Here is a 14,835-nt window from a genome sequence, read left to right as displayed (position 1 = left end):
ACAGCTCTAAAATTAAATGTTAAATGAAGGGAAATACTTGTTACATGAACCTTGACTGTTCACCTAGAATATAAAACTTAACTTTGAGCAGGAATTTCTACTACAAAAGAAATCCACTGCCTTAGCTGTAAGGGATGGTGCTGGGAAAGTGTAGACAAATGCCTTTGCTGCTATGCTTAGTTGGGTCTCTAAAGTAGAAAAGAATGCTGACTTCTGTATTAGTGTGCAGTGTCAGTTTAACTTCTGTTAATGCCACTTAGTTGACATATCGCATGCATCCCTAAGAAAGGAAAGGATCTGATTACAGAACTTGTTTTTATTGTCTACAATTGTGATACAAAACAGTTGTTGAAGAATTACTTCCCCAGGTATGAAAACGAGCACTCTGATATATTTGTAATGATGAAGTAAGGAATTTAAGAATTACTTCTTCACCTAAATTTAATGGTTTATTTCATAGTTTCAACTGATGAATTTTTTCATTTTCTTCAATGATTAGCCATGAGTCTCACCCTTCTTCTGGTATGTATACAGAAGTGTAGGCACCAGCCTCAGCATGTACAACCACAAACCAAGTAAATGTTTTACATAAGACAGTTTGCTTTTATAGTGATCACACACTAATGTGAACATAGACTAAAAATAACAAATGTTGCTTTAATAAGGATTTTTTACAGTAGGCGTAAATATAAAAGTTTTTCAAATTATTTTCACAGGTATCACTGAACATTTCATAGCTGTCTGTTACAGAAGCACCTAAAAGTGCTTTGAGTCTTTCATTTATTATACATAGTTAAAATATATTACACTTCTGAAGGTATCTTAAATCACTGAACGGTTTTGCTAGCATCTTGATGAGCCAAATGGGAATAAAAGGCAGTCCACATTCATGATGTGAATATACAGTAAGGTGTTTGACATCCTATTAAGTCATTGCTCATGTTCTCAAAATAACCATGGTGATGAGACCTGGAAGACAAGAATTAAGAACTAGACATGTTAGTTTCACTGAATAAAGCATTCAAAATAGAGATAAGACAGTTATCTTGTCACTGGCCAAGAAAAAAAAGATAAAAATGTATATGTGAATGCATTTATATACACCCATCACTTAAATACCAGAAGTGTTGATCCAAATTTTGATGTAGATAAAAATTAGTGTATAAACTTGCACTCAAGTGCTATCTAATAACTAAACTTCAAAGAAGCTATAACCACTCCAAACAATTATCAAACTCACAGCTGGAAATCTTAATACTGAGATTTTGACTTGGCTAAGTATAACACTAGCACACAAACCCCCAGTTTTGATGTGGGCTAGCTACGGGTAGTGTAATTTAAAAGCTGAATCATCAGTAAAATAGATTAGCTGAAAGCTCCAAGCCATGTTTTATTCTGCTCTGTGGACAATAACATCGTTGTCTAGAACTAGTCTTTGATCCATCTGCATAGGGAGCTTTCTGCAGACTTTGTTGTGACCTTTAAAAGGAGAAGGAAAAGAAGAGTTGCTCTAATGCAGGTAAAAAGTAAAATAAGAAGCAGAAGCTCCAGAGATGAAAGCAAAAAATACAGGGTTAATAAACTACTTATGCCACACTGAAGAGTTCATTTTAATTATGTGCTGATACGGGGAAAAAAGTGTAAGTCTGCACCTTCTTATCCATAAGTTTATATAGTACAAGGTAAAGAGGCATAAGCAAAAACATTAGGGCTCCTGGAATCCCATGTAACATCAAAATAGTAATTTATCAGTTCTTAGGCAATCTTATTTTCTTTCAGGCTTGGAAGATGTTAGTATAATAGCTCTTCACAACAGAGATCTTAGCTAAAGTCTAGAGATCTCACTATAGACAAAGAAATTGCTGAGACTATTTTGTTATCCTGCCACTACGTACTGATTTAACTTCATAAATATATTAAAGATAAAAGTTGGATAGAACAGAGTTGTAACACTGCCTTCCATTAGGTAGGCATTTTACCCATTACAGAGGAATTGTAGTTCAGCTGTTTGTTAAGGTCTGCACTACCTTAGACAATCACTACTGCTGCAGGCCCTAATTTGGATCATCTGAATCACTGCCGAAGTAACAGGCTTCTGGAAGGTGCTACAGGACAGCCCATACCATGTGTATGTGCACTTTCAGGTAAGAAAGGGCTTAACTCATTTCTGTACAGCAAATTCTCAAATGTCACATGGCCCAGTTTTGACGGTACAAACCTCCTTTTTCAATTAAATACTAAACAATCCAATTGTACTTAATGGGGGAAAAAAGTAGTTTCATCTTCTTAAGGGCAATCAACTTGTGTTCTAGATGAGCAGGTGTGCTATACACAAGACTCTTTTCCTGAGTCTTAAGAACACTGCTACCAAAGGATCAAGATGTACAGGGACTTCATAATGCATCTATAAACAGGTAAGTTGTTGCAAATGGTTTAATGCTATAGTTAGCAACAGCAGAAATTGCAATTTTTTTTCAAAGCTAGAGGTAAAAATAAAGCAAGGATTACTGCAAGATCCTAATCTGAAAAACCTTACCCTCAGCTCAGATAGTGATGTAGGCTTCTGGTTAGGGTGAGTTTTAAAGCCTTCTCAGCAGACTGACTCTCAGAAGTCAGTCATTAAACTGAGTGTGCGTATTAACCAAGAACTTGCATCGTTTCTTGTCACTACCTCACCGCTAGCTATCAGTTTGAAGCTGCCTAGCTCCTTTCCTTTAAATCCTCATTTCTGCCACGTAGTGGGACAGGAGAACTGAGTTTAGTGTGACTGCTCTTCAAATCTGAAAGTTATAGAAAAAGTCAAATTAAATGTGCAACTTATGTATGCTTACTAATTTGGGAGGAAGTTAGCAATCTGGAAGAGCTGTGGATGGCAGTGATCTCTTAGCAAGTATTTATAACAATTTATTTCTTAACACTTTGACTGCCTATCAAGAGGGTAGTGAATGGAACCTTTCAGAACAGCTCATCTGGGTTGGAGAGAGAAATAAAATCAGAAGAGTTCTAGGTTCTGCAGTAGAGCAACCATTTCAATACAGGAGAAGGAAACAACAGTACATTCCATTTAATTTTGTTGGCAGATTATTATAGGTATTAGTAATTTGGCCAGTCATCAAATGAAGGTAAAATCAGCATGTAGGGGCCTGTATAATATTGAGTAAAATCTGGTCTAAAATAGTTATAATTGCCACTTTCCCCTGATATCACTATGGCTGTAACTTAAAATATAAGTGGGGATGCAAAAGAAAATGGATGTGGTGCTTTGTCTCCATTAAGTTTCCTGAAGCCACTGACAAACACAGGAGAAGCTTCTTGAATCACAGAAGTTGCAATAAAATACTTAACAAAATCCAAAATACTTACCTAAAACATAAGCAGCTACTAACTTTTGATTCACACTTAAATGGAGGTAGAGAGGCACCAGGGATTCCATTTCCCCCAAGGTAGGTAGCATTAGCGCTGCAATACACACTATTCCCAGGAAGACTGTTAGTAAACTAGGTCCCGACGAGGCAGTTCTGTTTTCTGAAACACAGAATAGTACCACTTGTAAGGAATATTTACCCACTCTAAGTGTTACATATTCTGCAGAAATGTTTGCAGTACATCAGAGCTGCACTATCTCAAAATTTTCTTTTTCCCTCTGCAATTTGGAGGGGATGGAAAACAACTCTTAAACCCACTTTCCTATGCCTTCTGCATTTTGCAGTGAAGAAGGCTGCTCCATGTTCCAAAGCTGATGCTGGAACTTGTTTTCACATGACCTTCCAAACCCCTCCCTTCTGGAGGAACAGAGCCTGCCAGGCTCAGTAGCTATATATACACGCACTCATGACAGTTAGACGTTTCAGCAATGCTTGAGGTTTCACCATGCATCCTGACTCCTGACACTGATATGTTCCCTCAGCGATTAATAGTCAATTGGGAAAGAACACCTAGAGGAGGTGCACAGGCAGATAACTCTGCTTACACCTCCAGAACAAAACTTGGCTACAGCAAGAACACAAGCTGTTCGGCCAGATGAGTTTCTCTTATTTCTTTTAGAGGAGGATCCAAGGGCTGCACCTGCCAGAACAAGCTTATGTGCCGCAAATGAGCAGCATTTCAAATTTGCTGTAGAAACTGTGAGAGTGAACTTCCATGAGTCTAATACCACTTGAACAAGGAAACACAAACTATAGATTAAATTGTCCTTTGTGCTTTTTACTGTGCTGCAGATTAATAGCTGAAACCTACTCAAAGACACAGTGTGTAGTTGTTTTTTTAAAGAGCTGTTAATGTGTTAGTTGAATACTTCTAACCAAATTCTTCAGACCCATTAGAAATTAGCAAGTGTTTTATCAAAGTTCTCTATCCTCACAGTGACTAGCAGTATATGTCCCATTTTAGTTCTACTAACCTATTATTTCTAGGTTGCAGGTTATATGCAAAGACTGTACTTGCTCTGTTTATTATTTTTGTGTAAGCAAGCAATATAATTTAGCTAACAATGTTTTAAAGCAGTAAACTAGCATTTGGATTAAGACCAGTATCAGATTGTTCAGGATGGTTAAAACCCTCTGTACTGGAACAACTATCATAGTAACATTTTGTTCTGTGAGCCTTGAGAACTTGTAGGTTTAGTTTAACCACGTATCCTCCTACTATCCATCTTGAGGATTTTTTTTAGTGTAAGGTATTTCACCAGCCAACGAACTATGTATAAATGCTGAAACTGTTTTATAACAGGAGGAACACTCTCAAGCAAGTTAATCCATTTTCTGGAAATTATTTTTGTTCTTGTCATGAAAAAGAAAGCAGTGAAAAGAATATTACACTATAAATCAGTAGACTGTCAAGTCAAGAATCCAATCAGATTCATTTCCAGTGAACCTTGATAATTTTCATCTCTCCCTCTACTACTTTGATTTAGCTGTTTGGTCCAGGCTTTGCCCAAGACTGTTGATTTATTTCCTCATATATGACACGTAGCATTCCCAGCTAGCAAGTTGATTTTTTGTACTTTTCAGATAAAGGAGATGGCACAATACAAGGAGCACTTTAGAAGATGTTCTGGCAGTATTTCCTGCTCATCAGGAAATGGAGGATTAAGGGTTTGGAACAAAATCAGAAAGGGCAAATGTTCTGAAAGAGACTAAGGAAAAAAGTAACTGATCCTTTTGCAGATAAATTCCCACTGGCAGTAACAGAACTGCTGCACCAGAATAATATAGAGAGCACTCTCCAAGGTACAACGACCAAACTCGGGGCAGAAAAAGTCATAATTAATCAAGACAGCACAAGCAGTACTGCCATAGTTTGGTTCTTGAGTGCTATCATCCCTCAGTGATTAATTCTTTATTTACTTGTAAGACTGATTTTTTTTTGAAGTTTATTTTCCTCTAGTCTTTCTAGTAACTTGAGCTATTCAAAATTGACTCAGAGGACAGGAGGGGTAAAAGATTTCAACTACCTGGTTGACACAAAGTCTGCTCAAAAAAGACACTTTCAGCCAGGTGTTCTTTTATTCGCTTTTCCTCCTCTTCCTTTTGTTGTGGTGGTTCCTTTGCAGATGGAAGTAGAGTAGCAATAATCTCCTTCCTCCCTAGTGCTTTTCTCTGGCTCTGCTCAGACACTTGCAGACGAAATTTATCTATCACACCGTAGTGAGCAGCCCGAACATCTCTGTGACGAATCACACTGCAGAGGAAAACAACATTTTCAAACAGAGGAACTTGTTTGTCTAGTATATGTCTCCTGTGGAATTATGTCCTACAATTCCAACATCTCCCTTTTCTCCCCCCCATGCAGTTCAGATCCCCATTCCATCCTCCAGCACACAATGTTCTTGAAGATTTGGTCTTGCCTTCTCTTTCCCCTCCCTACGTTCGTTGCACTATGACAGGGTCTTCTGATTCCTAAATAGATACTCCAATTGGCTAGCCAAAAAGAATAGTTAATTCTTTATCTAAGAACATACATTTGCCCCAATCTGGCACCTATCTGCCAATCTTGATAAAATATTTAGTTGAAAGATGCTTCCTCTTTTAGCAGAACTGTTTGATGCTGACAAATGATTTCTAAAAGGTATAGGGGGAGCTGGGGCAGACAAGGAAGAAAAGAAAAGTAGGACTGCCAAACACTTGGATAGACAAGATGATGGCAAAAGTCTAGCTTTTTGAGGAAAGCAGGCTCAAAGCTTTAAAATTATACTTTCTTGGAAGCTAAACTCATTCTCTCTGGATGAGAGTCAGCTAGCTGTAAAGGGATTTTCAAAATCAGAAACCTGCTGATTTAGAGCATGCAACTGCAGTCAAAATTACAGTTGTGTGTCTACGTAAACACTTCTCACCTGTGTTTCAGTAAGCATATTTGGATACAGAGATAGATAGTAGAGCTCTGTGCTGTCAGAGCTTTGTTCGTCAACCTAGCAGCTACTTTGAGAATACTTTGCAGCACTGAAATGCTGTAGATACTTCACTAGCTAGCAAGAGCTAGGCCAGGTTTATCTACCCAAGCTGCAATCACACAGACTGCAGTGTAGGCACACACTGACTCATACCTGGAGAGTCTGTGTTTTCCTTTATCAACTTTTATACTGTCCAGCAACCAATCTGAACCTATTTTGAACAGGTTGACCAAGAAGGCTTTGATAGTAAGGCAGGGTGATAGTTGTTAATTGCTTCTAGTTTTACATTATTTCATGGGAAAAAATCATGCAGGACCTATAAAAGGCAGTTTTAAAATAAGCCCGATCAAAGTCAATACAGAACCCCGCACTATTCTGCTCACCTGCCTCCTCTCTGCATTTGATTCATTATGAAAATCCATATTTAGCTCTAAAAAACTAGAACAACCAAGTTTTTAAGTTGTATCAGCTCTTAAGGGTTAATACAGATTTTAAGTATTTTTCCAAAGTGAAGGACTTTTTTTTTGGTGAAAGGCTATTCCAAATTTCTAAGATAATAATAGCTAACCTGGAAAAAATACCTATTTGTAAGTGATGTGATTTCAAGAAGGTTGCCATCTCCTGAGGGGAAAAAGTGATTTTCTCCTTAGTAATACAGGATTGTGCTCTTAAAATTGTTTCAAAAAATATCTTTGTGATAACATACATGATTAAAATGCCACAAAAAATAGATTCTTGTTTCGGACTTAAGTAAAAGGACTTGTATCACCTGAAGTGATCTACAGTCACAAACAGAAAGTGCTAATAATTGATATCTACTTTGAACTGTCTATTTAACAAGGAAAAAGAAACTACATCATCCTAAGCTAGAAAGGTACAGGAATGTTTGTGTTATTACATCACTTCAGAAGCTAAAAAGCGTGCTTATGACAGGCTTTCAGGAAGCTGAGTGTTGGCTGGGCAACTGCCTTCACTGAAGCAAAAGGCTTTTTCCCCGATAACCCTAATTCATACACCTCTGAGCATATCAGAACAGCAGATTCAGCTTTGTTTCTTTGAGACTTCCTTCTTAATTTTTTCTCTCCTCTTAGTATCGTAGTACCAATTAACCTAAACAGAATCTTTATGTAACACTGTGCTATGAGAACATGCTTCTGCTGCCAAGCAAAGAGATGTTTTCTGCAGACCCTTATAAACAGATACATTCTCCTGTTTCTTTTTAGAGACCATTGCATAATTAGAAGCTCTGTAGAATATCTGTTTATCTGGCAAATGGCCATACTTACATAGTACTGCTCATATCTTGGAAGTAAACACTGCCCTTAGACAACAACCAACGGAATGAGATGGGTTTCCTGCCACACAGAAACTCCCTTGGAAACATGGATACATCTTATTTTTATACATATTTTTTTTACATCTTCATTTAATAGAAGACATTTAAGATGAACAAATGTCATCAAGATTGCGTGTCTACTAAAGACTAGAGTACTTTACAGACAGATAACACTGGTATATTAACTTTGTTCCGTTTTTAGGATTATTGCCCCTGCCCATTTAAACGTTTTAGTTCCATGTTTTAAACACCCATTCTATTTGGTAAGTCCTTGGAATTTTCTAAATCCCACCTAAGGAAACCAGCCTACAGGAAAGAGCCATTCCCCAAGCACATTATTATTTACATGACAAAAGACAAATCATTCAATAGCAGGGTTTTTGTTTATGGACATTAATTGACCAGTGGTTCCAGGTGTTTTACAGTTGACAAATTTCTAGTCAGAAAGCTCAGTCTACTCTTTCAGGCATGTCATCCTTTCTTTAGCTGTACCTATACATCAACACAGAAATAACATGGCAAAAAGATGATGAAAGAAGTTGGGCTATTCTCGTTTATTTATATAACTGCTTCCTCCACTTTGAATTATAGCAGCCTACAGGCCCTACGCATTATTGCGGTAACTTAGCCAGGGTTCATCTCCCCTCTGTTACTGGGTTGGGACCTGAATGGAGAAACAAGTAAAGGGGAGGGTAGAGGGGAACAGAGAAAGAAAGAACAAGAGAGGTGGTCAGGGTGAAAGGTAGGCAAAAGTACCTTTATTAAATATGTCCCAGGAAAGTGTGTTCAGTAGAACTTCATACATTTTCACTTTGTCAATCTGCAAACAAATATTTCTCACAAAGAAATCCCAACCCTGGGGGTCTTGCTTCTCTTGTTAAAAATAAGACAAAAGCACTCAGAGGAGGCTCGTATTACTCTCACTGATGGTTTAAACAGTATACTACAGGATGCATTTCTAGCATTTTATTTATGCTTAAAGACAAAATTAAAGAAGGGAATATTTCCAAATTGTTACCTCTGTCCTACAGTAAAAGGATAGCAAAGATGGGGTGGCCAAATTAATACAAGAGATTAAGAAAAAATAACATTTATTGAATTTAATTTATACTTTGCCTGATGTCATTTACTACCTCTTAAATTAATAAAAGAAGTTAAGGTAATCAAATATCCTACTATTAGGAAAAAAACAAACACTTTTACTTACATATCAACACAGCACTGAGGCTTCACTGTACCAGCAGCATCAGCCACCACGTATTTATTTGGAGTTGTACAAAGAACTGCAAAGAAAAGGACAGTAGTGGTAACAAGTCATTAATTATTACCTCATTAATTTCATCAACAGATATATGTAAACACAGAAGTTTGGTTTTGCCACAAATATAATTTGTTACATGAATTAAAACTGGACTTTTCAAGATCACCAACTAATCCTTAAGTAGAACTTAACCTAAGAAACCCACCTTTGAATTTTAAGGCAAACTCATAGGGGTTATATAGAGTCAACACCTGCTTGTGTGTTGACTGGTCATCTGCATAAAATATAAGTTCTGTAGGAAAAACAAAAACAGGAAGATTTCCTTCCACTAACTCTGGTTGTCTTTTTTGTTGCTGCATTGGCACTGAATCCTCCTTGCTGCTTCTTGTGTTCTTATGATTTTTGTATCTTCGGGGACTTCAGTTTTTGAATTGTTTAAGAATTCCAAAGCATTTTGGCAATTCTGAAGAAAAAAAATGAGAAAAAAAAAAAAAAAAAAAACAAGATCATTTCCATGAATCTATACTAAATTGAGACAACAAATGCATACAAATATAAAACTTGATGCCTAGTTACATATCTACCTATACTTAAATTCTTTAAAAACATGGAAATAGAAAAAAAGTGAATCAGATGCATATCTATTTAACAATCTGCTATAAAATAAACGGATAAGCACTTCTTCAGTGCATAACAGATTCCGGGGTCCAGGTCTATGACTAGGGTTGCTTATAACGGACAAACATTTGCAACACAAACCAAACAACAAAAAAATAAATGCCATTCTTGCCTTGGATAACTAACACTTGAGAAGAGAGCAGTAACGAGGAAACACAGAGGTGTAAGGCAGCAGGTAGCCCACCATTTGGGCAACAATCTCACTGCAGTGGTGACCTACTCAGAATGTTCCTGGATGAGGCATAACAACTTAGGTATCTGCTCACATAGACACTGAGGTATGTCAAATCCTACAGATTCAGAACAAAGGAATGGGGAACATCTTCATGCTTTGTTTAAACTAAGGTCTTGTTATGCTTGCATGGTAGTTACTGGCAATGAACTGAAAAATAACTGGGATGATTAACACCAAATACACTTTGGATTTACTATTTGGTTCAAAAATAAGGAATGTTTTCTACCACCACTGTCTCTAAACAAAGTATAACCACCGTAATTCTCCTTCTACCATCCCCACAGTTTTGTTTTAGTTTGAGTGGCATTCCAGAACTAAAACCAGAACCTATGACCTGATCAAGCAACAATCCCAAATGCAATTCATAAAATAAAGGCCAGATTCCTCAGCACGTATGTCATTGGCTTGACACACTACAGACAAAACCAAGTGAAATAGCTACATATATATTTCCCCAAGAATGTCATATTTTACTGTACCTCCTATAGGTTAATTATCAAATTAAAGGTGTCATTTGAGGCTTAACTTTATTCTACAGTAGAAAACATCAGAAGAACAAAAAGTTCCCACTGACTTATTAGCTGTAATTTCCACTTCCAGTGAAGCTTTATAAAACATCCATTTAAATTGTTCTCCAGACTAATAAACCGATCTCGCTGCAACATATTTAGTTTTTGAAATTTCTAGCAGTGAATTGCCTTAGCATTAAGAACAAACAGAAAATAAATGCTTATTTTTCACATTCTAGATATCATGCTGTTCGCACCGCCAAACACCAGATACATGCTTCATACTTGAAACACGACACAAATCTAGTTGTTTACTAGAACATTACCTAGACTATTTTAGTAGTCCCTGTCATATCTTCAGACTTAGAGGTTGTGATTCTTACTCATAAACTGAGCTCCTCAATTTCTTTATTTTTTAAAATAACAACTCATCCTTGGAGAACTTAGATTTACGGTTCTTACTGGAAAGTCTTTCCCCCAGATCCAGCTTCTTTTCAAAGCAGAGGTTTATTTCCACTTCACTGAAACGCTACTAATAATATTCTGAAAACAAATCCCCAATGATAGTGTTCCAAGCTGATGTTCTGCTACTTTATTAAGAAGGGTCTAGAAAAAGAAATAGATCTGTAAGCGGCCATTTGAGTTCTACAGTGCTTTTGGAATTTTGGTAAATCTGTTTTGTTTCAGAAGAATTAAGAATTAATGAACTCTAAAATCTCTTGGTGCAGCAATTGTAAGCGTTATTTATTGAACAATTTTATGTACTGCTGCAAAGTGAGATTCATTGTTCCATTCAAATATATGAAGACTATACGAAGATGTAATGTTTAAAAAAGCTGCCAAATCACAGGCACACAAAATCATTTCTTCTTTCTCATAGGCAGAAGATTTTTTTTAAACTAAAGTTAGCTCAATGCAATATACAGTAAGCACTATACAAGAACCACTGGTTCTCATGCTGCATAAATGCTATGTAACAGAAATATAGGCCTTCTGAAATTAACTTTTTTTTCCCCTAACAAGTGTTTTGAACCACTGTACCAATATCAAACTACTGATAGATATTTTAACGTGACTAGATTTAATCAAATACAGACGGTTATTTGTAATCATTAATGCTATTTTGATGCTTCAGGTTTTTTTATTTAAGCATTGCACTGGTTTCATTCTGATTCCTGGTATCATACCACAGCTCTAGTTTCTTCAGTTCAGCCAACAGCAAGAGTTTAGGTTTCCAAAACGCACAAATCACAACGTTAGCAGAACAGTGGATCAGTAAGCCTACCAGCAGTCTTGTTTTTCTTACATATCCATTGATAACACAGTGCACAAACCTCCCAGGAATTCACAAACTTGTAGGCTGAAAGCCACCAGTCTTAAAAGAGTATATCCCATTATTGCTTCCTTTTCTTATTTAACTTGGCTGGACAAGAAGTTGCCACTCCAAACTGGCAGAAGTAAAACCTGGCAAACCCAGGTCTATCGTCTATATTTGCTGACACAGCCATGTCATTCAGGACACAAATTTCCAGGTTTGTAAGCAAGCAACAAACATACTTTTTGAGAGAATTATTTTGGCTTAGAAGTCACCTTGCTGGGACACCTCACCAAGTACCGTCAGTAAAGCGTTCTTCCCAAAGACTGCACTATAACTTGTACAGTTCATTTAAAAGAAACTTGTCCATCACTGTTCTTTGTGGTGCACTGCAAGCAGCAGATTCTTTTGTACAGTCAGTGGTCACCATAATTACTTCAGAACATGAAGGGAAGCACGATCAATTCTTTACAAAACTGAGACCTGTGGTCTTAATCTGTGACCATCTGTGCAGATGGACTTCTAGTACCACCAATGAAATTCCACACAGCTGCAGTCATCTGTCAAATGCAACGCTCATTACAGGACAGGGGCTGAAGTGTAACACCTGAATAATGCCAGCTTGCTTTCTAAGACTCTCTGAAGCTCAGACAAACCATTTCCACTTCAGCTCAGTAAGGATCTTTTCTCTCTTTTCCTCCCTGAAGTTACTAAATATATAATGCTTGTGTCACAATAGCACTGATCTGCCAGCATTTCCCGTGAAATCCCTTTCTTCATAAATTTAACCTGACAGAAAAAAAAAACCACCATGAAGTGAAATGTAACTTCTCTCTAGGCTTAGAAATAACACCAGTTCTGATTTGTTTCTATTTAACAAGTATCCACTGAATAAATAAAGCAAGTGGGGAATTTTTTTGTTCCACTTTAACTTCCAACAGCGTCATCACCATGGCTTCCCAGTACATACGTACATGTATATATATATATATACGTATATGTATATATAGTTATTTCTGTCAAATAACTTGACAGAATATCATCTGGTAAACACTTTATTCGGAAGGTAATCTCTACAGTCAGTCTCTACATTCTCCTATTAAAAGTATGTAATTACAGTGTAATCTATGTTCTATCTCATTATCTACTCCCTAAATCCACACAATAAAGTCATGACTGAAGTATGTATGCCTTTTCAGCACATATTTACCAAATAAGCCATACTTACAAAATAAGCCCCTTCTTCAAAATTCCACTCTATGCCAAGCAGAGCAATTATCTTACCTTTAAGCTACATGCAAATAGAGCATATGATCTGAAGCAGATCCATTAACATTTTGTTTCTCCAAAAGTTTTTGAAGGCCTCAAAATGCACTTACACAATCCAATGTTTAAACTACCTGCAATTATTTGGGAGAGTCATCCAATGATTAGAGCCCGGCCCCAGCAGTCAGGTCGGCTGGGTTCCATTATTGCTAGCTCTGTCACTGACTCCATGACCTTGAGCAGTTGGTTAACCTCACCTCAATTTGCCCATCTATGAAGGCACACATTCTGCAAAGTATTTAAGTAGGCGGATAGTCACACTTGAACTGGCAGAACCACTCTGAGACTCTGCAAAGCCTCGGATGAAGTACACTACTGTCCACCTCCTTACAGGGCGATGAGAAATGTAATTGCTAACTGTCTTCAGGATGCTGTAAAATGAAGCAGTCCCAGAGTGTTACCTATTAGAACGGATGACTACAACATGCATAAATCATGCTGATACTAACAGCAAAACTCATTAGGTCTGCCTCATTTTATTTTTTTCAAATGCTGAAAAGGTGACAATCACATAAATGTTACTGCAATACAACTAAGGGGCATGCGAAACCAGGGAAATCTGGACTAACAGCTGTGCATTGTTCCTGATCCATCCTACCAGGAGAGCCCTATGGAAGACTTTCAAGGGCACATCAGCTCTACTCTGCATTTTCTCCCTTTCAGGCTGTGCTGAACGCACCAAACCGTTTCTTAAACATGTACTGTGCCCATTAGCGCTACATGGTCCTTCTCCCTGTCTCAGACCACGTTCAAACACTCAGCTCAAACGCCAGGACCCCGAGTTATCTGAGGAAAACACTCCTTAAGGGCAGCACGGGAAGTAAGACAGCCCGGTCGGACTCCTGCAGCGCACCGAGGGAAGGCAGAGAAACGAGGCCGGCTGCACCCTCTCGCCTCACCCCCTTTGTTATCCGCCGAGGAGGAGCAGCAGCGGTGCGGGCTGCGCTCACTGCGCCCTGACGGCCTCCCTCCGCAGCCGGCACCCTGCCCTGCCCTGCCCTGGCGGCGGCGATAAGCAGCCGGCCCCCGGCCGCCCCTGCTCGGCCCCCGCGACACCCCGGGGCACCTTCAGCGCAGCCCCGGCCCCGCCTCAGCCCCCGGCCCGGGGACGGCCCGGCCCGGCCGCCCCTCGCGGCCCTGCTGAGAGGAGCGGCACGGCGGGGAGGCTTGGCCTGACGGGGCCGGGCAGGGGAAGGAAGAGAGTGGTTGGGGGGTGCTTGCTCCCCCGCGTCGCCCCCGGCTCGCACTCACCCCTCAGGGCCGCTGGGTGCGGGCTCCTGGCGGCGCCCCCTTTGTCCGGCCCCCCCGGCTGCTCCCGTCCCCGCCGGTAGCGTCGTCGCTATGGCTGCCGGGACGGGGCCGCGATGGCGGCCGCCTGCCTCCCGCCGCTGCCATCGCGAGACGGCGCCGCGCCCCGCCCCGCCCCGCCGCCATGGCAGGGACCCCGACACGGCGCGGCGGCGGGCTGGGCCCTCGGGGGCTGCGCGGCTCCTCGGCAGCACGCTTGGGGACGGGGTGCAGCCGGCCCGGTTCTTCCCTCGTAGGGAAGGCTGCTATCTTAAAAATAACCCATTTCTCCTCATGACTTCTGCGGCCTGACGCCCTCCCCGCAATGTCCCTCAGCCCCCCAGCGCCCTCGTTGCTGCCTTATTCTGTCATGGGCTTTTAAGCATTGTGTAACGCAAAAAACGCAGCCCTACAATCACCACATAAGATCGTTCCCAGCTGTAAGATTGACACTGCAATATTATTATTATTATTTTCAAGCCAGGTGAATAATTAAGATT

The 14,835-nt window shown here is 39.4% G+C and overlaps 1 protein-coding gene across 2 annotated transcripts; it reads right to left on the bottom strand.

Moving 5' to 3' along the window:
• Nucleotides 1-298: 298 nt before the first annotated feature.
• Nucleotides 299-14,452, bottom strand: MOSPD1 (motile sperm domain containing 1). 2 transcript variants are annotated; one of them, XM_035326376.1, is made up of 6 exons: nucleotides 14,300-14,452; nucleotides 9,191-9,448; nucleotides 8,932-9,007; nucleotides 5,450-5,679; nucleotides 3,364-3,525; nucleotides 299-969 (listed from the first exon to the last, which is right to left on the bottom strand). In XM_035326376.1, the coding sequence occupies exons 2-6, from the start codon at nucleotides 9,342-9,344 to the stop codon at nucleotides 938-940; spliced, it is 654 nt and encodes a 217-aa protein (XP_035182267.1). In that variant the 5' UTR covers nucleotides 9,345-9,448; nucleotides 14,300-14,452; the 3' UTR covers nucleotides 299-937. The 2 variants fall into 2 exon arrangements, with proteins under 2 accessions (XP_035182267.1, XP_035182268.1); XM_035326377.1 differs by having other exon boundaries at nucleotides 5,453-5,679.
• Between the last annotated feature and the right edge of the window lie 383 nt (nucleotides 14,453-14,835).

Source organism: Oxyura jamaicensis, chromosome 4, assembly GCF_011077185.1.
Source record: "Oxyura jamaicensis isolate SHBP4307 breed ruddy duck chromosome 4, BPBGC_Ojam_1.0, whole genome shotgun sequence".
In the NCBI taxonomy this organism is placed as follows: Eukaryota; Metazoa; Chordata; class Aves; order Anseriformes; family Anatidae; genus Oxyura; species Oxyura jamaicensis.
The sequence above is the reverse complement of the archived record's forward strand: the minus strand, read 5'-3'. Positions and strand labels throughout refer to the sequence as shown.